The sequence below is a fragment of the Lutjanus erythropterus genome, chromosome 19 (assembly GCF_056507025.1).
Source record: "Lutjanus erythropterus isolate fLutEry1 chromosome 19, fLutEry1.hap2, whole genome shotgun sequence".
Lineage (NCBI taxonomy): Eukaryota > Metazoa > Chordata > Actinopteri > Lutjaniformes > Lutjanidae > Lutjanus > Lutjanus erythropterus.
Window position 1 is genome coordinate 30,624,222 of NC_139335.1, and position 26,212 is coordinate 30,650,433.

The window sequence follows — 26,212 nt, forward strand, 5'->3', positions numbered from 1 at the left end:
CAAATGGACCAAAGCCGGAGATGTAGAGATTCCTTCCAGAAAACACCAGCTTTGGATGATATTGGATGCCACAGCAGGTTAGTTGGACAAAAGCGATATGTTTTCAGATAGCTGTCATGGTAGGTGGCCAACAGTGGTGGACGGTAACGAAGTACATGTACTTGAGTACTGTACGTAAGTACATTTTTTGAGTATCTGTACTTTACTTGAGTATTTGTTTTTTTGGAATCTTATTACTTTCACTCCACTACATTTCAAAGACAAATCTTGTACTTTTGACTCCACTACATTTGTAGGAAGGTTGTTGTTACTTTTTGACTGAGCTTTGAAGTCAGCTGTTGGTGTTTTTTCTTTTCTAAAATGCAGTTGGTCACATGCTGTGTTCCTCACAGAAGAAAACCAATCACAGTAGCTCCTCTCAGATGGGACTGATGTAAAAGCAGAAATACGTCCAGACGCACTAACAAGCACAAGCAAGCTCTCCCTCTTTCATTCAAACAAAAAGCGGTAATGGTGACGGCAGGAGAAAGACAAAATTAAATCTCAAGATGTTATTATAATTATTAATTATTCCAGGTAGCTTTTAAACTTGGATTGTTTTATTGGGGTGAAAAATGTCACATAATTCATGTATATATATACTGCCTCTGAGGACAGAAAGAAATCTGTTATTTAACAGACTTGGAGAACTCCTCACAGTTATCTTCAATCTAATTTTATGCAGTGATTTTAATATAGTTACATCAGAAAATGACAATAACTGTCCTTTTTGTTTTTGATTGTATTTCTATGCTGAAGTTTTTATAGGTGTTTCTATAGACTTTGTGTAGCAGAGTGGTTCTACAAGCAGGTCAGTGCTTCATCAGGTGGTTTCAGAGAGTTACAAGCTTCTGTAAATGCATCATGAAAACAATACAGCATGTATTGATCTTAGAAAATATACTTTGCGCAATTAAGAAATGTGCACATATTTTGCAAGTCTACAGTCTACAGACCTGCTCTGTATGAAAAGAATCCTGAGATAACCTCTGTTATGGTGCTTTATAAGTAAAACTGACTTGAATTGACTTTCAGTTATGTACATTTGAGTGTTTAGTATTTATTTATATTTCTATATTTAAATGTGCCTTAAACTGTTAATGTATTGTTCAATTTCAAATTTGCCTCAAAAATGAAAAATGCTGTTCTGGCATGTCAACAGACGTCATTTTGTGCTTCCTTTTTTTAAAAGAAAAAGTGTCGGTTCCAGCACCGTTTAGGCATCAGTACTGTTTTAAAAGTATTATTTGAGCAACAGTGTTTGAAAAAACCCAAATGCTACCAAACCCAAAGCGTAAAGGCATTGTCCAAGCTGTTGTATTCGATGCATTGGGAGTGAGAAGGGGCTGCTAGTTAGTGGTAAACAGTAGAAAAGCAATGTAACCATTCCTACATGACTACTGCAGCAAGGCAGAGTTTGCAACTTTGTGTGTGTCTGTACGAACCAGAGGTTATGATAATCTTTGTGTCATTTGAATATAATGTCCTGACACAGCAGTAGTTGGGTAGGAACATGTAGAGGTTGTGCAGTGGAAAAACAACATAAGGTTTGTTGGTTATTCTTGCTGATGATGCTACTTTCTTTTAGTGCGCACAGCAGCCATCAGAGAGGGAAGCTGCTACAACTGCTGCATTCTCCACGCTGACTCTGACTTCTCTCCAAACAAACAGTGCACTAGCTGAGATCTTAAAATCTTCAAAATAATAGATTTAACTGTGAGGCCAAAACCTCAAGGCTTACATGATCTATCAGATCAAAGTGTGGATATCACAATACCAGAAATTTAGCAGTCAATACCTATACTAGTGAATTTCCACGCTACCTAATTCGATTCCATGGTAAAATTCAAAAACAAGAATAAAATTCACTCCCTGCTGTTTTTCTTTGCCACCTGAAATAAAAACCTTTCTGAGGTTTGAGGACAAAAGACTGAGGGGGAGATTTACTGAGCCTGCTACAAATCACTGTCAGGAGAGCATGTTGTCATGTCTGGAAATTAATGCAAAAGTGATTTTTGCTCAGACATTAAGTCTGTTGCTTTTCCTCTCTCATTCTCTTCCTCTTGTTCCCTTCATATTTTAGCAGTTTTAATTTTAACAAACTAGTAGTTCGCATCTGTCGGTCTATACTGTATTTTTTGGCCTGGTGTTCAGCTATTCAAGATTTAATCTATTTTGTTGTGCTTTGAGCAGCCATCATGTGTGTTTGAGAGGGGAAGAGGAAGGTAGAAGGAGGAGTATTGTTCGCTGTCTTTCTAGAAGTCAGTAATACTTACTCCAGCTGCTGCTTTGTCACTTGACCCACCTGTCTTAACCTGTGGTATTTTCTAAAAAGTCTATCCAAACCCACCCGCCCTGCGGGTTAATTTGGTCATCGCTACATTTTCTTTTGGACAAGTAGAAGAGGAGACGTTGCTGCAGCTGCACATGTCGCTATCTCACAAAAAGTATTGGTTCTCGTGACACCCCTGTACCAGACCTTCAGCTCTAAGTTCCCTGCAGCAGTTATCACTGCACCCAGTCATGACTGTTTCCCCTACTGGATCTGTGATGGGGGGATGACCTTTCCTCCTCAGTGTGGCCTACAGTCACTTGAATCATCCTTCAGTAGCACTCCACATGAATCTACCTCCTGTATCACTCCTCTACTTCTTTCTTGTCCAGTAGTATCAGACTTTAGAGATAAGGATTAAAACTCTGTGTAACCAACTTATATCCACTGCAGCTCAGCATGTTTCATTCTTCATTTGCATTTTAAAATGTCTATTTGGTGATCTTATCCACTCAGACTTTAAAGAGCACACACTGAGCAGAATAACTAAGTGTAAAAAGAAGAATAAAGATCCACTGAAGGTAGATATGGATCAGTGACTGTGCGTCTTTGATCTACTGTTTACATGCTACAGGGCAAAGCTCAAATCACTGAGAGCTGCTTTCTCACATAATAAAAACACTGTAGTTCAACTTGTTCTTCTTAACTATTGTATGAATGTGTTACTGTAAAATAGCCTGGTTTCTAAAATGCTGCCAACGTCTCACAGTTTTCTGGTGATTCAGACAGCTCACAAATAACAAAAATTAAATAGGAATCAGATCTGCAGATCCGGTATGTTTAGTTTGAACAAAATATACTACAATGCCTCTGGAGATTTACTTCACATGCTTTGGAACTGCTCTATTATAATAATCAAAATTCCCTCTGGATTCTCAAAAGTAACATTAGATATGCAGAGTACATGTAAAAGAAGAACATTTACTTCTTATGACAGCTTGCATTCAAATGCACGAATACTGGAGGGAAACACTACTGCAGCAATGGCGGCTTGTTTACTTCAGGTACTTTCCCAGATTTGTGTATAGTTCTGTAGCCTGCTTAATTACTGTAATATAAACTTTACTGACATATATTAGCCCCCTATACTTTAATCGATGGAGTCATGGGGGAGCTCGAGCCTATCCCAGCTGACATTGGGTGAGAGGTGGGGTTCACCCTAGACAAGTCGCCAGTTCATCACAAGGCTGACACATAGAGACCTACAGGCAATTTAGAGTCACCAATTATCCTATTAATTTGCATGTCTTTGGACTGTGGGGGGAAGCTGGAGAACCTGAAGAGAACCTGGACATGAGGAGAACATGCAAACTTCTCACAGAAAGAAACCTCCCAGACCCCTGAGGGATTCAAACTCAGAACGTACTTGCTGTGAGCACTGTTGTGAGGAAAAGGTGCTAACTACTGCACCACCATGGCTCCTGGATTTTTTATTTTTTCTAATTTCCAATTGTGAACAAAAGAGACATTTCTACCATAACAAGGCTGTGGATGGGAGCAGGTAGAGGGTACTTTGTTTTTTTCTTAAAAAATAAAAAAAAATAAATAAATAGGAATGTGGATGTCATAATCATGCGCCAGAGGCAGAAAGATGGTGAAAAATCCAAACCAAAAATCTAGTGACACCTCAAGAGTGACTGAGTGAGTTTTCAGTAAGGCGCTCTGCTGCTCTCACTGCAGCAGAAATATCCAGAACAGGTTAACAAAGACAGAGCTAAACCTTCTGATCTTACAAGCAGCTGAGTGAGAAAGCACTGTAAGGGAGAATTTGGGAAGTTGAAGTCCAGCCTGTGGTGTGAGGTTTGGTCCACTCCCCTGCGTACACTGAACGCACAACCTCAACACTACTCTGAAGACTCTCACAAATCAAACAGTTCTTTCTTTCACCCCAAATTCTGTCGCCTGTATCCATCATTTATGGCACGGACAAAGTAGGCCATGACAGTGTGGTGTTGTGTTTTATTCATGTATTCATCCTCACATGAGAGACGGTCCAAAAATACTTGCTCTGTCCCTCCAGAGGTCATCCGTCTGTCAGGATGTCCACTGTGTCTAACATCTTTTTTTTTTTTTAATCATTTCATTCAAGTCGTTCTCAGCTCTTCTTCTTCTTTACTGGGATTTTTACTGTTGCTTAACATTAAAACTGCAACACTGCATCAAGGCTCTGGCACCACTGGAAATAGTTGGTGTCATGCAATATGTATTTTACGGGGAATCTGCAAAGTATAGGAGGAGTTAATGGAAATGTATACAAGTTACTGCTGCTTTTCATCACTTTTTAAGTTTCGCAGCTGCTCCAGGCCAATGATACAACTGAAGCAGCCAGAAAGTTACAAAGTAGGCCTTTATATTGGTCTATTTTTATCTCTTCACTGAAATAATGTCATTAAAGAAGTTTCACCAAACATCTTATGTAGCCAGCAACAGTAGGCTAACAAAAGATATCTAATACTTTAATATTTTAAAACTTTTTGCACGGGGCCTCCTGGAGGAAAGGCTTACCTCACCTCATCTGTATTTGGACTTTTTTTATTCTACGACACCTGACATGAGTTTACAGTGAAGGAACTGGAAATCCCAGTACATCTCATAAAGACGTTGAAGGAAAGAGACAAAGGGACATGACAAAACGTCAAACAACCTGGGAATGACAGCCGGCTGGAGAGAGAGAGGAAAGAGATGAAGAAAAGGAGAGAAGACAGAGGGTCTGTGTCTCTCAGGTCAAGGACAACTGACATCAGGTGTCCAATGTCAAGATTCATGAAACCTGCACAGACTCCCAAAGCTGCAACCTTCAAATATCCATTCATGAATCACGCTTCATCTGATTTGCAAATTAGCATGCCTCTCTAAGTTCACACAAGGACAGGAGACCTCAACAACATATGCACACACTTCGCAGGGTGCTATGAGGACAATAGGTACAACCTGGGACATCATGATAAGAAAACTGACAGTGGGAGGACACAGTACTGTACTTACCATCACTTGAAGCAAGGCCGCCTGGTAAAATCCGTTTGACATAGACTCCAAACTCCTCTCCGGTTAGCTCCTTCACTCCACCAATCACTTTAATTCCTGTTGGGAGGAGAAGAAAAGGCACACAGAGGGTCAAATGCAAAGGTCAGCTTACTGCCCAGGGGCCTCATTACAGAAAAAATCTTTAGTGTTTGTCCCATCTTAACTTCAGTTACCAAGACAGGAAAGTCCCTTTCTTTCTATTGCAGAAGCAGCTCTGAAACTCACGGCTGACCTAACTGGAGCGGCACACTTGATTCTTCAGTCAGAACCTGTCTTGTCATGACTGTATTAGAAATCAGATTTAATCCAAATTCAAAATGTTGTCATCCAAGTTTTTGAACACTTTCCTGTGTTGTGTTTGAATTGGGTTTGTGCTCAGAGATTTATTACTAAATTTAAAGCATCATCACAGGGTCTGAGTAGCCTTTTAATCATAATATTTTCCGTTTATGTTGTTCATTGTCATTTCCACACAGATCTAGCAAAAATGGTGCTGTCAGTTATCTAGGGTCTATGCCAATTTAGGAATCCTAAATTAGGAAATTCCTCAGTTAGGCTGCTTCTGTAGCAGCTAAAGTCCTGTCATGAGATAAGACAGGAAGTTTTTTTTTTTAAAACGCAGTTAGGAAACAGGTGTCTGTCCAAAAATCCTACTGTATCACTGAAACCACTGAGTACAGAATAAAACTTACCGTGGTGTAACATTAACTAAGAGCTCAGTTAGAGTCATTCTACCTGTTGGTCACTGCTCCATGACTACATGTCCGTACCTCAGTCTCCACAGTCAAAATCTTGTCAAATCCAAATGGAACAAATGCTAATTGCAGTACATAAATGAATAACAATAACTTGGTACAGATGGGATTTGAAAACTTGTGTTCTCAGGGGAGTGAGGGGAAGGTCACTTGTCAGCAGCTGCCATTTTATTGGTGAACTGCTGACAGGAGGGGACTGGGACGGTCATAGAAGTCAACTCCCACATCATTCTTTGATTTCAGGGGGCATTACTGATACCAAACTTTTACTTTGGGACGTCCTAAACTCATGTTTTTCTTGGTGATCCAATATTTATTTTGCTTAGTTTTCTACATAATAAGCAATAATGGGATTATGTAATCTGAATACAAAAAAATGGTACCTGAATTCTATTACAGTTACAGATAAAATATATATATATATATATATATTACTCAGATTACAGATACATTTAGCAAAAATGGGGATTATTAGCAAGATTACAATTTTAAAATAAAAAACACAGTGCACACACAGCTGCCAATTCATTATCATGGCCTCTAGTGGGTGGGTGGAAATTTCAACCTTTTCTGTCTTCTAATAAACCTAACAACATAACACTTAACACAAAACACTTAGAGCTGAAAAAAGTCAAAATTCCTCTTTTGGCTTCCTAAATGTGAATATTTTCTGATTTATTTACTCCTCTCTCCTTTAAACTGAATGTCTTTGAGTTGTGGACAAAACAAGACATTTGAGGACGCCATCTTCGATGTTTCTGACCTGTTATGGGCCAAATAACAAATCGATTAATGGAGAAAATGGTCGGCAGACTGATCGATGATGAAAATTACAGGGATTACATTACAGGGAAGAAAAATCAGTCCAAGCATGTAGATCACACAGACGGACGTCTTGGATCAGCATTTTTCACCATTTTCTAACATTTTATGGACCAAACAACTAATCGATTAATTATAATTATTAAATTATAATAATTAAAATAATCAAACGATTAATCAATGATGAAAACAATCATTAGTTGCAGCCCTAAAAACACTATATTAGGCTGAACAAGTTCACCATATTTTACAGTGAGGTAATCCAAAAATAACAGTTACATTACTTTAATATTGTGATACTTGGATTACGTTACTGACTACATTTTTTTCAGGAAATTAGTAACTGTATTGGAATACATTTTTAAAATAATCCTCCTGACAGTGTAACCTTACAGTATATATTTAAGGGGGATTTGTTATAAGGGATTGCAGTGTAGCTACAGGCTTTCTGACTGATGTGGGTTTCTGAAGCTGGTGGAGTTTAACATTTAGATATGTTTAGCAGCATAAAGGAAAATAGACTCAGTTGCGTGTTTATAATCCACTAACACAGTCACAGTCAGTCAGTTTGTTGAATATGCAGCTCCTCCAGCTAACCCATGTAGCTGATGGAGAGACAGAGTGATGTACAAGATCAACCAATGGACTAAATGATATCACATCCAGCCTCGATGTTTTTGACAGTCCTTCAGATTCCCCCCAACACACACACACGTTCCATCACCGCACTTATTGAAGTGACTGAAGTCTTGCTGGTAAAGTCTCCTTTATCCATCCATTAGATCAAGGCTTGCTCAGCTTTAGGCTGCTGTTGGCCTGTTACCACAGAGACGAAATGGTAACACTAATTGGGTCTGGAGCAAAGTGGCGCATGTTAATTATCGCCTGTTGGAAGAATGGGGTTAGAAAGTTCCCTGACTCAGTCCTCTCTCCCTTCTTACACTTCTCTGAGGAAAACACTAGTCTCTTGTTCTTTTGTTCAGCCTCAAAGCGCTCTCCTCCCCCCACCTCTCATCAGATAAGAAAAACATAATTCTAATGCATAAGCAGCTGGAGCAAATATAAAAGACATGTCTCTCTCCCTCCTGTTCCGCTTCACATTTTGTTTTTCAAATCATTATCTCCTGTTCATGGTGTGTCAAGGGCATGTTTGCTTCCCAAGGATTAAGTGTTCCAACACTTTAAGACCTTGTAAAGATCATAAAATGCAATGTGATGAAAAAGGCACAGTTGCTTCTAAAAATGGTTGGTAATACCCCAGATATTACAAGAACATAAAAAATAACATGTTTATTGAAGTACACAGTGCCATTTCTGGACATCAGAGGAGTGGGAAACAGCCCACTCAGACAAAATTGACTGTGACGGACATGATGTTCACTATGAACGCTGTCCCCCACCCCGTGCACACGCTGAGGTGGTACGGCTTTCAGCTGCATTAACACAGAGATTAGTATGTGCTGTCCTCAGCGTAGGACAGCTACAGTGTGCACAGCAGACACTCCCTCTGCTGCTGCTGTGGAGGCTTCAGATTTACAGTAAGGGGGTCTTCAGGCTTTATGTATTGGAACAGTATGTACACTTGCACGTGCTCAGCTTGGATGACTATAAGCTGCTTTGCGTCTCACCTATGTGCTCCTTTAAGGAGTGTGGGTCAACGTAAACACACACACACACACCTTCAGCCTTTCCTCCACCTCTCTCTTCACCCGCCATACATTTCACTGCATATTCAGCCTTTATATTCATACATCAGGAGCCCTATTTTACACCCTGCAGTCAGAACCACTTGTGCCACAGACCTGCTAAAATGTGGCCAAAGTGTAAAGTCTTTGGTGCAGGAGGTCCGTCTGCGCAAGATAGCAAATGTTTACTGAGGCGTACACACACACATCTCCACAATCATAAAACTTTCATTTACATGACGTTTTTTCCCACACGGGAGTGTTGATTTTCCATCAGCAATAAAGTGTAAATATTGAAATAAGCAGCACGTATGCGTGCATGTCTCACTATAATAAGGAATAAAGAATTATTATTATAATTATAAAGCCTGGGATCACAGCTGTCAGATCGTCTTTCACAGATCATTCACATGACAGCTGGAGCAGCTGGAGTGTTTGTGTCTGCGTGTTTAAAGGGATCTAGAAAAAACAGGATTAAACAGTTATGATCCATAACATATAAAATGAACAAGATGTTACATTTAACCAAAGAAAGGAAGAAAGGAAGGAAGAAAAAGGTCTGTGTGGTTCTGTCAGAGCCTGATGATGTCTGTAAAAAATGCCCAAAACACACCTATAAAGTAATCAAGGCACCTGTGTGCAGCTGATAAGGTGTGTCCTATGGTGCAAGATGGCAAAGGTGGACTTGGACATGCCTTGAATAAATTAAAACCTTTGCTCCTTGTGCTTTAAACCATGTGCTTTGATATCCATAACATTGGGCCACGGGTGTTCATTTTGCAACACATTCTCAATGACCCAGTTTGGTCACTGACCATATGCTTTACACTGTGATGCTGTAGGTATCCCACTACTGTCAGCTTTGAACGTTCCGGTTTCCACAGTCAAGTTAGTAATAATATATACACAAGTCTGGGTAGACTTTCAAAGGTCACAAAAAAGTTTAGGTTTAGGCGACTATACTACTTGGTTAAGGTTAGGAAAACACCATGGTTAGGGTTAAAATAAGCACAAGGTACAGGGTAGACTTATTTATCATATTACAGCACCGAGTTGTTGATGTTTGTACATTTGTTTTGTTTACATTTATATTGTTTACATTACTACATTTGTTTTGTTTTGTTCTGTTTACATTTGTTTTTGTCTATATAACATTTGTTGTTCTTGTGTTTGTGTTTGCTCAGTAAGAGGGTGGAGGGTTAGGGCTCTAGAGAATTATAGAAGTAGCATGCAGGGGTAACGTGTGCATCTTATGTATGTTATCTAACTTATGCAAGTTAAAATGAGTCAACATTGACTTTTGGCTCCTGGGTCAAAGTCCTGTGTTTGTTTGACCCATCCATCCCCACCTCCTCCAAACACAGACTTTCTCGCTCTTTATACTCCATCATGTGACTTCAGCGACACCTCAGAGGATAACAGCAGAGGGGTACCTGCATCATTAAAGTTTGAAGTGTAGGGTCACTGACCAAACTGCTGTATCAGACACACTGAGAGAGACGACAGGCCAACTGTTCTCTCTCACCTGTAACTCAAACACCATTTATGCTTCACATATTCTTCATAATTATAGTGTGTAATGCTATAGTACACTGTGTCATGTATACATTTGGATATTTAATGAGCTAAATCGTCTTTAAAGGGCCTTTTAGTGTGTATTTCCTCTTTAATTCTCATTTAATGCTCTCTTCTTATTGATAACTGTCATACTTAAAGGACAGCACTGTGTAGGATTCAGGGATATTTATTGTTTCTACAGAGAGAGCAGGTCCTCTACCATGTAGTCCACCTGCACTGCCATGTTTCTACATGTCTCATGTTTGGACTCTAGATATGGCCTTGTGCGTTTTGTGCAACTGTTGCTGCCACCATAGGTTCTCCTACACACTTGGAAGGGGAGGGTGAGACATAGCTCACCTCTGCATGCAACTAAATCCTACACACTGGTCCTTTAACTTTTAAAAAAATCCCACTGACATCCATGACATTTGTATCTCAGTTATTAAATGCAGTACACGTACTGTTATTCTGTAGAACACTTGCAGGTTTTGCCTCTGCCTCAGTGCATTCTTCAGCACAACAGACACAGTTAAGTTCAGGACTGGAAGAAAGTGATGAAAATAAAATGTTTTAATCCTGTCCAAACCTTCCAGCCACAGCACATCCACACCGACATGCCTCACTTCATGGTAAACAGCAATTATACATCGCCTTTACCCAAAGCGCTTTACAGTGTGCCTCACATTCACACCCTGATGCCAGTGAGCAGCCATACGAGGCACTGGTCTCACCATCAGGAGCACTTTGATATGTTATAATTAAAATCTTATAGGAAACCAAGAAAGGACAGCTGTGACGTGGGCTATATTTTTTTTTTAAAGCAGAGCTGTTGAGTTGAAGATATTCAAAAATGCCTTTTTGAATATAAATTCTGTTTAGCAAGTGTAGGAGGAGTGGGGATTAATAGATGTACATATTCTAAAAAATCTGATCAAGTTAAATCTTTATCAGGGACAAAAATGGCACATCCCTGAAATAATTCATGCATCATCTGTTGTTTTAAAGATAATTCTGGATACATTTACAAAGAGCCACAGTTCTACAGTTTTATGGCTGACAATGTAGTTGTACTTCCACTTGTACAAAGCAGGATATGTTATTGTTTCACTGTACGTGCATTCATGCATCTGTGCTTTTTGTTCTTGCGTAGGCGCAAGCTCCACCAGCGTGCTGCTGTGGAAGTGAGGTAAGGATAAAAACAACAGCAGCTCGCTGCATTCTTAACCCAGCTGAGTTAAGTGGGTTAGGGCTTTGCTACATGACCTACTTCCCCTCCCAGGCAAACACACCAGGATACCTACTGTGCATAGAAAAGCCCTTTAAAAGTAGGATTTAAATGATTTCTGCTATTCAAAATCAGGCTCCATTGCAAGTAATCTCTATCAACAGATATCTGCATATGAATGCAGGCAAGACTGCGGTATCAGAGGTGTTCAGAAGTGTTGACCAATCGCGTTTGAGTAGGCTTTGGTTGCATGCAGGTAAACAGTCCTGTGGAGACACCGTCTGCAGCCCCCAGAAGCTAAATCGTGTCAGACGATAGCTGATGGGTTCCCAGATTGCACTGCCAAAGAATGGAAGATAATTGCACAGTGCTACAAACATTATGTTTCAGTTCAAACTGAGCATTTGGTTTGTATTTCATATAAATAAATGTAATGTTTCCTAGTGGTGACTGATTTAAAATGAAAGATATGCCTTTAAAATATATCCTGGGAGTGTGCAATGACTTTTTTGTGAGATGCCACAGCCCTCAGCTCTAACAAGTGTTAGAACAAACTTATAAGCTAACAAAATTGTTGCTCATGAACAATTCAATGACTTTCATGGCTTATTATGTGGGTTAAGTGTTTTATTTTCTGTATGGAGTTCAAGCATGCATTGCTGGTGAGCTGGAGTAATTTTCTTCTGTGTGTGTGTGTGTGTGTGTGTGTGTGTGTGTGTGTGTGTGTGTGTGTGTGTGTGTGTGTTAGCTGTTTGATAGATTAACAACCTGTTCAGTGTGTACCCTGTCAAGAGCTGCAATGATCAGTTGATGAGTCCAAAAATGTCAAATATTTGCTGGTTCCACCTTCTTAAATGTGAGTTTTTTGGGTTTTTCAGGCTGTTGGTTGGACAAAAGAAGCAATTTGAAGACATTACTTTGGGTTCTGGGAAATTGTGATGAGCATTTTTGACGTTTTATAGATGAAATAATTAACTATGAAATTACTCTGCAGACTAATCAGTGATGAAATAATTACTTGTAGATTTAACCCTGTCTCTAACCCACTGAATGCTAGCATTGGCTGAACAATCTGTGATAGAGATGGAAAACCGTTTCTACATATTTGCTTTGAGACTTTTTTGTCGAGGCAGTAGTAGCCTGTTACTTAATATCCAAAGTCAGTGAAGAGAGAAAATCTACTCACCCAGGCCATTCTCACAGTCTGTAAACTCCATGGAATGAACAGCTCGGTCTACGCCGTATGGACCCATTAGTGTCCTGTTAGAGATGAAGGGATGAGGAGGATGGAGAAAAAAGGGGGAGACAGAAGAGGGGAGAGAATAAGTACATGAAAAACTTTGAGAGCTAAACCCTTCAGCTGTAAAGCTTCATAGTCAGACTGTGACTACTCAATGTGAAGGAGCACAGGAGTGGAAGAGGACAGAGCTTTATGTCTGTCTCAGAGACTGGAGACACGCTTAAACCAGCTATCAAATAGTTGGACCAGTTCAAGAGCAAAATAAAACCTTTCTACTGAATTCAGAGTACAAACTAATTGTAAAAGTTTTTGACGGTGTAGTGTGTTCGCACTAATAAAGTACACTTAAGATATTCAATGTGCGCACTAAAAACTTGGAGGAGCTGCTCACAAGTGTGAGGAATTAAAGCTCCAGGAACAGCTCAGAAAAAAGAACTATTGTATTAAGTCCTGAATCATTATGTGTTGGTGTAAAACATTTTAGTGTGTTGGCTTCATGTATACTAACTGCATGTAGTATACTGGCAATAAATAAAGGTTAGTGTATAGTAGAGGTGGCAAAAGTACACACGTTCTATACTCAAGTAGTGGTACAGAAAAAGCCTCTGGTAAAAGTATATGAAGTAAAAGTACTGATCCAACTTCAACTCCAACTTATATATATGTATATATGTGTGTATGTATATAAATATTTTTATATTTTCTATATTTTTATACTTGTACATGTCTTGCTAGCACCTTGGGGTTGTGAGAAAACACAATTTCGTTCCCATGTGCTCTGTATGTGGAAATGACATTAAACTTGAACTTGAACTTTTACGTCATTTTTCGTCTGTTCTTTTTTTTCTTTTTTGGTCTTATGTCTTTTTTGATTTGTTAGGTCTTTTATCTTGTTTTTCATCTTTTTAATCTAGTTTTCCATTGTTTTTCATCTACTCTCTCATTTACTTTGTCTTTCGTCTTGTTACATCTTTTTTGTCTCGCGATTTTCATTTTGTTGGGTCTTTTTCATCATGTCACATAGCTTTTTTTAGTCTTGTTATATCTTTTTGACCTAGTTATGTCTTTTACATTGTTTCTTGTCTTGTTATATCTTCTTTGCCTTGTAATTGTTCCATCCATTCAGCCTTAAGTGGGTCTTGATGTTGGAAGGCAGAATGCAGTAATGCAAAATAAGAAATAATCGACAATTCTTCTAAAATGTGTTTAAACTTAAACAGAAAAATAAATACATACACAATAAATAAATACTTAAATACAGATACCTAAAAAAATCCACTAAAGAATCCAAACAAAGTATTTGTACTATTTAGTTACTTCCCACCTCTGGTGTGTAGTTAATACTGTATAGAATTAGTATGTCTGAAATTGGGACACAGCTGATGTCCAACTCAGTGTATCCAACTCAGACCAGTCTAACATGTGAAACCTGCACACTGCAGCTGACAACTTTCAGTCCTCCTCACTTCACTGTGTCAGTACGGAGTAAAAAGTGAAACTGTGATTCTTCCACAAATTCAGTAAATCTTCCTGGTGCCATCAAAGCATGTGACTCCTCCATGTACATTTTTAACATTAGAGCATCCAAACATGGAAACCTGGCTGGAAAAAAAACATATTCTGTTTGTAGCTGTGTGGAACAAGATGTGTTGGTGTGTGTCTGCCGCTGCCACCTCAGTCACCAATCCATCCAAGAATGACACATCTATCTTTAAAACAGTGTGAACAGCAGAGGCAGCGGCAGTCTTCTCTCTGACAGGTTTCACTGACTGAACAGAATCCAGACATACACTATCTTGGCTGGATTTTATGGGGGTTTTATTCTTAGAAGAATCTGGATCATATTTTTTTTATCAGTGCCAGTTTTGAGCTACCACCAACTAGGGATGTGCACAATTAGTTGACTGTACAATTAAACATCACCATCTTCACTGGCACCAGAAATACCAGCCAGTTAAACAACATTTTATCTATGTACAAGGACAGTTAACTGTTGCCTCCAAGCTGTTATGCAGCCACCCACTACTAGTTGGAGCTGCAGCCTCGGCAGACAACGTGAACACTACAATCGGCAGGAAGTTGTTACCAGCAAAGCGGGACAGATGACTGCTCGTAAAATCAGCGCAGTTTGGTAGTATGCCAGATGCATCAATCATGAGCAGAACTCAGATATTATGGTACGAAACGCTCTTTCTGCAGTATCACGTAACTAATTAATCAGTAATCAGAAAAACTGAACACTTGAACAAACATTAGCATCATTAGAATTACCTAAAACGACAGAAACCATCTTTGGGAAACATTTACTTGATGTGTACATTGATGTTTCAGGTTGGCCAATGACATACCTACACTGTAAAAAAAAGTAGTTGAGACAACTTAAAATTTCAAGACAAGGCACTGCAATAGATTTTTGAGTTTTGAGCTCAACTCAAACTTTTAAGATTTGAAATAAACTTTAAAAAGTTTTGCTGACCTATAATCTTTAGTTGAGATAATTTACTTTTTGTGTTTAGATAAACTTGAATCTTTGAGTATTAGGAACCTGATTTGTGTGTTTTTTTTAGTGCCTAAAAAAATCTAAAAGTTTTAATTGAAAATATTAAAATTTCAACATGTCATCTAAAGAAGAAAAGTAAATTGTCTCAACAAAAGATTAACAGCTGGTAAAACATTTTCAAAACTTAAGAACTGCAGTCTGTTGCCTGGAAATTTAGTGTTTTCTAAACTTTTTCATTTTTACAGCACATTAACATTAGGGAGGCAGGATTTATGAGCTATACTGCAGCCAGCCACCAGGGGGCGACCAAGATGATTTAACTTCACTTTAAAACCTCATAAATCTAATATTGAACAGGTAACCTTTGCACACTATAGGATATTTTAAAATAATTAGAGTTAAAAATAATTAAAATAATTAGGATTGATATATAGTCCAATATGATGATGTGTAAGTTGATAGGTGACCTTTGCTTTGATTTCTGCTTTGTTTTTGTTTTTTTTTTAGATAAAGCAGACACTGTGCATAAACTCAGCCACAGGGAATCAGCATCAGTTAAGTGAGATAGAAGTTAAGTCTCTAAAAAGCATCTTGGTCAGTGCTCCACACTGTATTGGGGGTAATCTCTTGGAGATGTGGTTGGCAGAAATTATTGCAGCATTACATAACAGAGCAGCAGAAGAATTGTCCACTCCGGTTTTGCCCAATTTTCCTTCTTCCTAATCCATCCAACATTGGCTCAAGCAGCAATTTACAGTAAGAACATCCATTCGCTCAGACTCCACGCTACAAAAGATAAACCACACCATGCTCATGTCTGTTGTTTGCCTGGAATTATATTATTAACAACACCTTTTTAGATTATAGTGTTCATATTTTGGAAATATGCAACTTAAATATGAACTTAAGACGAGGAGGATTATAAATAATTCAGCTGCAGAGGGTTCATCAGAAGCAACCTGACACTCCCACTGCTGTCAGTGAAACAATGAGGCTAATTGCGGACACACTGAACTTGAAAAGACACCACAGACGGCAGCAGAATGTACTATTCAGAAAATGTGAAGACAGGAGGATGTGTGGAGCATTATTCATGCAACTGATGATGACCTGTGAAGACACGATTTAAGGGATTCTTTTGAAGCCACCTTTCATGTGCACAGGGCCAAAGTTTCACACTTTGGTCACTTGATCACAGCTCAGCCGTCTTCTTGATGGTTTGTTACTTGACTTTTTATTCATGTTTGCAAGGTCAAAAATAGACTTTCATGCTCAAAGTTATGTTTTTTTTCATATTCAACAACTTTTATATGAAATACATGGTATGTGTGGTATTTTGATGGCCTAAAAAACAGCTTATATGCATTTACCACCCAAGATTCAATGTTTTTTTTTTCACTTGCCAGGATGTGAAGGTCTCTACGCAATACATCTGTATCATGTTACTGTAACCTGATGTTTTTTGCATTCTCCCTGACAAATAAAAATGATTCATCAAGAAAATAAATGGCATACTTGCTATAATAAACGATGAAACTAATCATGAATTGTAGCCCAGATGAAAACAATTATGTTGTGCTGATATAGCCAGTTTTTATGCAGTTTTATATGGTCACCATCAAAACTGAATCAGGAGTCTCCTAACATGTCTGGCATGACAGGAGGAAAGAATTAGGAAACATTTACAACAAAACAGCATTTACAGGTAAGAACAACCACTAACGTTAGCTACACACACCAGCCCCTCTGAATCTGCACACACCAAAAGAATAAGTGATTCGTTCCAAAGCTTTACTCTCCAAAATAAAGATCAATTAAACTGTTTTCATCATTAGAACCTTTATCTTTGGTAAATGTCTCTTCTTTTCTAGTATTTTTCTTTCAGGAACCCAACACATTACACAGAATTCAAGAGGTTACAGAGCTGTGGCCTATAAACTAGCCTACTATATTTTATTGAGGACAAAGAAATGTATCGTTTAAATTATTTTGTAAACAGACATTTACATGCATTTTGATTTTAGTTGCAAGTCTAATTCTGACCTTAGAGCAGTGATTTCTGATGGCAATATAATCCAAAGATAACAGGAGGCAATCAAGTTACTTAAATATTGTGATTCTTGGATTAGTTTACTGACTACCTTTTAAAACAGGTAATTAGTAACTGTATTACATTTTTGAAGTAATCCTCTCAACCCTGGCTGTAATTGGTCAATAGGAGATCACTGATCATTAGGAAGCTTCTTATCTGACTTCTGATATGGATTCATATGGAGTTCATCATTTATTCTACATTAGTCCTTCATCATTACGTCGTCAGATGAACTTTTGTTTAAAAAAACATTATAAATCCAATGCAGTCTACATTTGAATGGTCACTACTGCAAAGAGACAACAAAAACAATCTCCACGCGTTGCGCGCGGCGCACGCACGAGCGCCTTGAAAGAAGACGACGATGGAGATGTGAGGACGGCTACCAAAATAAAAGCAGAACAAAACAACACGCTCAAAACCTTTGCCCAGGTTGTTCCAGCTACGTGTTGATACCGAAATTGTCCCTGCACTACAGACACAGTGCAGAGAACACATTTCGACGCTAAGCGACCCCACTGTCATTAAACGCAACACCGCGTTTACTGGTTTAACGTTACTACTGCGAGCCGCGCATCAATTAAACGCTATTTTTGCTCACACACTTAGCTAACCTCTAACTGTACATTTCACTTGCTTTTCTATAAACAGTCAGAAGCTGTAAACATGAGTCCAGCAGCCACTACAACACTTCACAAAAGTCAGCAGCGTCGCTCCAGCGCACACACACACACACACACATACACACACACGCACACACACACCTCCCCGTGTTACCTGCTAATGATGACAGCTCCTTTATACATGACTGAAAAGGTTGGCATGTTGACATGGAGCCGCTCCGGTGGGACGGACGGACTGTCGGTCGGTCGGTCGGTCGGAGCTCCCCCAGCCTTCAGCCCTCAGCCAGCAGCCACATGCTGGTGTGTGTGTACGGCACGCAGCGGTCAGGCAGCCTCTAATTCCAGTTCAGCAGACTGTCAGTCCGCTCCGCTCCTAACATCTCCACCTTCACCCGCACATTTAATCTCTTACATAACGAAAGTCGCCAAAAATTAAAAAAAAAAAGGTCCTCAGAAAGCAGTGAGACTGTCGAGCTTTATTCCTCAAACATTTACACACACTACCTGTCAACTGTCTGTGTCTGCACCTATAAAGACACTATTAATTTGTTGCTTGAATCAAACTTGCAGCTTGCAAGCTTGTCCATTTTGGAGGATTGTTGCTATTAATTATAAGACAACTCATATTTACCTCAACTACAGTATGTGGCATATTTTTTTTTATCAGTGTGTAAAGATTTTTTTCAGTATGTAAACTGTAATATTAAAAATATAGAGCTTATTTACAATAATAACAGCCTGATCATACAGATACATGACCTTATACAATATATAAAATGTTTAAATATCATAAAATATTTTCTCTGCAATCCAACAGAGCACGAGCAGTTTAGATGCCTTCAAACACTTTAATGGATAAGTGCCCCGCTCTCCATTTAGAAACAGCAATTTAATCCTCAGCTGACATCCATTACTTAGCATTGTCATTTGTCATTCAAGCCTCTGAGCATCTGTGTTCATCTGTGTTCTGTGTGATAAGTTCTTTTCTAAAATAAAATAGAAAATGGTTGACAAGTTACCATGTTGGCAAGTGGTGATGATTTTTGCTTTATTATGCTAAATCGGCCCATTCTCACTTCCAACCATTGACCATAGCGTATGGTGGATGGAGCTTCCGGGTCTGAAAAGTGAAGCCAATAGCCAGCAGTGGGCAACTCCGCTTTGTTTTCAGAAAGCAGTGTGATTATATGTAACCTGACATGCCAGAATCCTTAGAAACTGTTTGGAAATGGGCAGGCACTTTCAAAAAAGAGAAACACTTGGCATGTGATTGGATGAATCATCTTTCTATCTTGTCAAACATGAGCTAACTTCAACCAATCAGATCCATTGACGCTTCTCGCTGTCGTCACATCTAAAACCATGCCTGTTGTCCCTCCTAGGATGCTGATTGGCTCCCCCTCTTTTGGTGCGGACACAAATGGATAACTTGAAGCCTGGCAAGATGGATCCTGCTGCCTAAGGTAAGACTATATGTTACAGTAGAGTATGTTCAGAGTACAGATTGACAACAGATACAACAGCTATAGATTAACAAATAAGTCTCAGTGAGTCCATCCAGTGCAACACACAGGGCTCACTAAACTGTCAAACCAGGCAGTGTACTGTTCAGGTGTAATATGAGAAGCATTGTGTCCAGGCAGACCACCATTATTTCTTGCTGAATACATGAGCCAAAACCAAGCACCTTCGCACTACGTCACCCATTCCCTTCACACTCTCATCAGTAGTGCTATGGTAATGCTCTTGTTCCAAAAAAGCAAGATGGCAGCCCCCATATTGCCAAACTCAGGGCTTCAAAACGGTAGTCAACAACCCAATGGGTCACATCACAGTTGGTTCACACTTCATCCCAACACGTTCAATACTGCAGCTTGGTCAATGCCCCTGTCTATTAAACTATGATGCTGTAGGGGTGGAGAAAAAAATCACTTTTTAGAAGCATCACAATTCTCTATTGAAAGATTACAAATCAATGCAGAAAAGTCAGTAATCCGAAATTTAAAATCTAACCCTCTGCATTATGGTCCTCTGCAATAATTTTGCAGACTGGGCTGTATATTCTTTACAGCTGCACCAATTGGATGGTGAAACGCAAGAGACATAAACATGTGCATCATGTTTACACTCTAGACTTGGCTTCTTCTTGAATTTTGGTGAAGATGACTGAGCGTGGTCAACTGCAGATGGATACAATCTGATCGGCACCCCCTGGCTTGAGAGCTTAAAATGTCAGTAATTGTTTTAAAATCACATCATAGCACTCTGAATCAGAACAGAATCATGAGGTGCCAAGAGATTCATATCTCTGGTAGTGTGATCTCCCTCAAGCACATTTTCTGGAAGGGCTCCTTATTGTCAGGTGATGTGCTATAAAGTCCACATATGGATGAGGTGAATGGATGAGTCAAACAAACACAAGACTTTCACCTAGGAGACTGGGGGTCTTGTCCTATGTGAAACTGAAAGTCGATGTTGACTTCTTTTTAATTTATGTTATGTATGCCTAACCAAGATGTTTGTGTGCCTTTATTTTGAAAGTCTACGGACATTGCAAAATTATTATTGCTGAATTCAACTATGGAGTAACCTGACAAGCCAGATGGTTTGTTACACAGAATCCTCTGGGAAGTTGTCCTTAGAAACTGTTGGAAAAGGGCAGGCACTTTAAAAAAAAAAAAAAGCACTTGGGAGGTGACTGGGTGAACCATATGTCTATCAGGTCTAACGTAGGCTTACTTCAACCAAACACTCCATTTCTGAAATAACTGATATTATTACAGTATTTACGCTAACCTCTTCAGGAGCCGCCATTGTTTGTTTGAGACGAGTCGCTTCCATGGACGCTGTCATTACACCTAAAACCACGCCTGTAGCTGCCAGTGGTTCCCCCTAGGATGCTGATTGGCTGCACCACTTCTGGTGCAGACACAAACAGATAACTTGAAGCCTGGCAAGATGTATTCTCGCATAAACGTGTGATGTCCTAATCTTGCAAATCCAGCTGCCTTGCAAGGTAACCCCAAAAGGGGTACGAGACAAATCTAAGGAGCTGTGAGATTATTAATAAGCAAGGAAAACAGCAGAACAATGTTCTGCCACCTTCCACAGTTTTTAAGTAAGATAACAAACTATTCTTATTCACTGGTCTGTGATGTAATAAAGTATGGACATTGTTTTAGTACAAGTATTAATAAAATATAGAAAAAGACAAAGAATTTCAATCAAACAATATCAGCCTAAGTCTACACCAAACAGCTCTGGATGAATGTAGGTCCATGCTGCAGACAAAACATTAATTTGGTACAAACACGAGTAAACAACATTTACTACCAAGCTAAATTCATGTGGAAATTTCCTAGAATACCACATCAGCTCAATGTAGCCTCCTAATCCCTGGCATGCAGGCACAAGAACGATCTGCCAGTCAGTTCGGTTTAACTGACTGTGAAACAGTCGGAAACCTACCTGCTAAAACCTAGAGGCACTTTCAACCTGTGGAACATGTCTCTGTTTTTGTGGAGAAGCCTGGATGTCTGATTCTTGTTGTTAACACTGGCTTTGCATATTTCCTGTCATGGAGCACTGTGGCTGCCAGGCAGACGCTGTAATGAAGAGTGCCAATTGATGAGGAGATGATAAGCTTATGGCAAAAGGATAATACACACAAATCCATATGGCACCACCATGTGCTAAATATAGGCCTTCATGAGAGGGCTACTCAATTAGCGCACATTATACTACACTTCACCACACAATACACACACATTACAGCCTAATTTTACATTATATTTTTACTTGCTCAGGCACTTTTTTTGTCTAAAAGAGCTCACAGCTGTTAAACTGACCTCTGTGTGAGAAACGCTGGTTAATCATTCCTTTAAAGCTGTATTTACTGACTCATTGATTTATTTATTTATTTTTTTCCACTTGGAGGCAGTAGAACAATCTTTAAACTCAACATTGAAATCACCTTGTAATGCTGGTATGGTGAAAGTGTTAGTTAACAGTCTAGCTTATTCAAAACAAATTTTTTATATACATATGCAGCAGACGTGCAGCGATATTAGCATGAACATTTTTTCAAATGTGCTTTTAAAGACATGAAAAACCATAAAAATGGATAGAAATCTTGACAAATCTGAAAAGAAAAACAAGTTGGATGTTGTATTTGAATGACTTAGTAAATAGAGTTGAAATTAATACATTTTAAATTATTTCTCTGCATTATTTTCTGTAATGGTTTACATTCCACTTTTTTAAAATGGTTTTTTTTTTGTATTTTTTAATCGTTATCTCTGTACAATATATTTTACACAATCAGTGGACCAAATGACTATATGTAATGTGAAAGGTGTCCAATGTCTGACGAAATTCTGAGAATTATCACCAACTCTCTAGACTGTTTTTAGCCCATTTTTGCTACTTGTATTTTTTTTTTTCACACCCATGAACTCTGCTCTAATTAACCTCATTTCCAGCAGCAGGAAGCCTGTGAACATAGTGGAGCATTTAGATGTTTTATCACAGGAGTTGGTGGAGAACAAAACAGAGCTAAAAGTAGACTGAATATTTAACCCGTTCATCCCTGGTCGCCAAATACCAATGTGTTTGTCGCCCCTCAGTGGCTGTATGAGAAACTGCCAGAAAGCCTTTTTAACACATGATTTATGTTGTCAAACGGTTACAGGCTAGGTTGAAGCAACAAAACTATTAGGTTAGGAGTAGATCATGGTTTGGGTTGAAACAAGTAAGTTAAATTACATAAGTCAAGTGACAAAAATCACATTATGTAACTTAAAATAGTTTCACATTTGAAACCCGGTCTTCTGGGTGAAAGCACTATTTGACCCATCCCTTGAAAGCCCGATAAACACCTCATAGGGTGCTTTGTGCTTCTGTATTAGAGGCTGAGGGGCAGCGTTTGGTGACCTGGGAATGAATATGGGCTGGAATATTGGGCTCATGCATCTGTGTCGGCTGGATGTGTAAATAGGAAACTGCTAACACACATTTAGTTTTGTCTGTCAGTTTTGTTTTCATCTGTGAAAGCAGTCAGGAAAAAAAGTTACTTTTTATTCCATCTTTTGAGGCACAGCTGAAACTTTCTACGTGTTGCTCTGATACTCATTTCACCATAAGTATAACTAACTAACGCACAATATATACCTTGTGTTTAGTGTCCATGGAGACATTAAAACTCACCTGGAAGAAAACATTAATGCTTTTAGACCTATGTAGAACATGGGGCAGTGGTGCATGTTAGCCTCATGTGGCCAAAATGAGTATTACAAGTATTATAAAAGTAAAAATTAGTAATATTAAAGTATACACACACACACACACATACATGTATGTATGTATGTAACTTGTTTTAGCACTGTTCCCACAAACACACCAGTTACTCAAGTACAATTACAGATGCAAAAAGAGTAACTCAAGTTTACTTTACACACGTACAGAGTAAACATCTTTTATGTTGTTTTTCATCTTGTTACATCTTTTTTGTCTTGTTGCGTCTTTTTTGTCTTTTACAGTATTTTTTGTCTTGTTATGTTTTTAGTCTTGTTATCTATTTTTCATTTTGTTACGTCTTTTATTTTGTTTTTCATCTTGTTACATCTTTATTGTCTTGTTGATGTCGGGATGGCGGCAAGACGCAAAATAAAAATAATCAATAATTCCCCTCAAATATGCTCAAATCTAAAGTAACGAGTCTGTTTTGAAAATGGAAGGAGTTAGAAAGTTGTATAAATAATCTACTTAAAAAAATCTACTTAAGTAGAGTAACAAAGTATGTACTTAGTTACTTTCCACCAATGATTCCTGTACAGTCAGATCAAGATTTGTGATGTTTACACAGTTTGTTGAGATAAGAAGAATCTGGAGGACGTCCAGCCTCTTACCTAACCCAGTGGTCTTGTATTGACTCCAGACACAGGCTTTGGGAGCGCAGACGTAAGCCTGGCTAACACTTGACTGCTGTGGAAGCCAACTTGTTACCACTGCTGTCATTTCATTTGGTAATGCTGGCCTGACGGCCCACGTACTGTACATGTCAAAACTGTCCCCGCATGTCCTTCAGCCAGAAAAGGATTTGCGAAACTGGTTGGACACCTGAGAATGTGGAATAAAAGTCTGACAACAGTGAAGGAATGACGAATGAATCAGGTCCTCTCAGCATATTCAGTTTCATTCTATATCCTCGAGTCTTTCACAGCACCACTGGGACTTACTGTCCACACTCAAAGGTGGAAAGTAATTTAACAGGTTGGACTAGTCACGCATGTGTCTGTGCGTGCATGTGTGTGTGTGAAATGACAGATTTTACAACCAAATTTCATCATCTTGGTGATGTAATACTTACACACCAACATGCCAATGCTTCTGTGAGATAACAGCAGCGGGACAGAGTGAATGATAGAAGAGAGTCAGCTCCACCAGCAGCTCACTGACACACACATAAACCCTGACACCCCGCTGACTTACTGTAAATCACTGAAGTCATTCACTCCGTATACTGGTGAGAACAACGTCGCTGTTATCTCTAGCTACGTTTGATCATCTGCCAAGAATCAGACATCTTCCCATAATTCTGTCTCTAGTTGAATGTACAAATAAGATGACGTTCAGACAGTTATTCGCTCTTATGAAATATGATTTGGAAAACCTAACATCCAAAATGGACACTACTACTCTTGAATCTCATCAGGGATTGAATATATATATTAGCCTATCAATGACGGCTGAATCCATCACTGTTTGGTTTTTTGGGGTGATTTTTTGGGGTGATATTTGTCATTTTATTTTGCTAATGTAATGGACTGTAGAGAGACAGCTGCTGCTCAGCAGCTCTCATCCAACAGCACAGTACGTCCACTCAGCCAGAGCCGAGTGCACTGAGCTGGGTGAGGATGAGAGGAAAACAGCCTGCAGAGTCAGACTCTTTAGTGAATTAAGGATTTAATTCGACAAAACCAGAGTTGGTGATTGTTGAAAGAGTGGACAGACTAACAAAGACAGTTTAGGTGAGTTCTTCTGTTGAGTTTGAATGAAGTGTGTTTTCCCAAGGAGTTAACAAGCCAGTAAAGCTTGTCTTAGTTCAGTAAAAGAGAGAAACTTGAATTTCAGTGTAAGGTTGTATTTTTCTGTTTAAAAAGGAAAATAGTAGGTGTGAGAATGTCTAATTTCTTGACACTTCTTCTGGACGTAGTGAATGTAACATAGTGATTTCGCTGCCTGCACACATCTCCCAGCTGAGACTTGAGAGGACAGAGGGGGGTGTAATTGGGGACAAATTTATCGCCAGTTGCCACCTGATGTAATACCCAACACTAATGTTTAGTCTACTGTATAAATTCGGCACATAATGATGGTTTTGCAAGTGACAAGATGTCTCAATCTTGGCTATGAAGTCAAGACTTGAGTGTAAGTCTTAAATTTTGTGTCCTAATCAAGTCATTATGTGCTTTTCATCAAATTTAATGCAATTTTTTATTTTTTATGGTTAATTTAGAAATTTTAAAGTTATTAATGATGCATCTTTAACTTGGTTTTTGCTACTTTCAATAGAAAATAAAGCCTAAAGTCATTAGATTCAAAACCCAGGATCACGATGCATAAACTTCTAAACAAGCATAAAACTATTAATACACACGACTGAAATATGCATATTTTCATTCTTTTCTTCAGTTTTGTTCAGTCGTGCGTAAGCTTGTTTCATTTTCATAAGTTTCAGTGACTGTGGACATGTGTAACCTTTTGTGGCATTGCAGTCGCTGCAGTTTTTATGCAGATCCACGTCCACACCAGGGTTTTTTTCTGGCTCAGAATGAGGCTGTGGTTCCATCCTGACAGTGTGTCAACTTTTTTTAAAATTTTTTTTTAGTTATTATTTTTTTTTTTACAAGAATCATATTTTAGGAGTTCAAGTAATTTTGACTGAAAAAAATGACAATTATCATGTTATTTAGCATATTTTATTTAAAAAAATAAAAGGGCCTTGTTTAGAATTAAATTAATGCAACATAAAATCTAATGTGTTAATTTGCACAGTTTAACAGCAAAGATTTTTAAAATCAAATATTAGTTTATACCTCTTGTTTTTAGCTGTTCTTTGCATTTACAGTTCTGCACTCTCTTCCAGTGTATTTGAACATAAATATAATATAAAAGCTGTTTCTTTCATTTACACATTTCACAACTGATCCTGTTACAGGGTCACTGAACTGAACTGTTTTCGTTTTCATTTTTCATTTTATAAAATCTCTAAGTTAACATTACATCCTGTCAGTGTAATGTTTTCAGCTTTGCAG

General features: G+C 38.6%; 1 protein-coding gene across 3 annotated transcripts in view; it reads right to left on the reverse strand.

Annotated features, from left to right (window-relative positions):
• The window catches only part of LOC146310094 (syntaxin-binding protein 4), a 98,032-nt gene that overhangs the window by 47,360 nt on the left and 24,460 nt on the right, over positions 1 to 26,212 (reverse strand). For 2 of the 3 annotated variants that reach the window (XM_084744923.1, XM_084744922.1), the window contains exons 2-3: positions 12,629 to 12,702; positions 5,357 to 5,452 (exon numbers count right to left, since the gene is read on the reverse strand). In XM_084744923.1, coding sequence (XP_084601049.1) covers positions 5,357 to 5,452; positions 12,629 to 12,702 — 170 coding nt within the window. Of the gene's footprint in view, positions 1 to 5,356; positions 5,453 to 12,628; positions 12,703 to 18,051; positions 18,298 to 26,212 lie in introns of those variants that run through there. The other variant, XM_084744924.1, reaches the window with a different exon arrangement.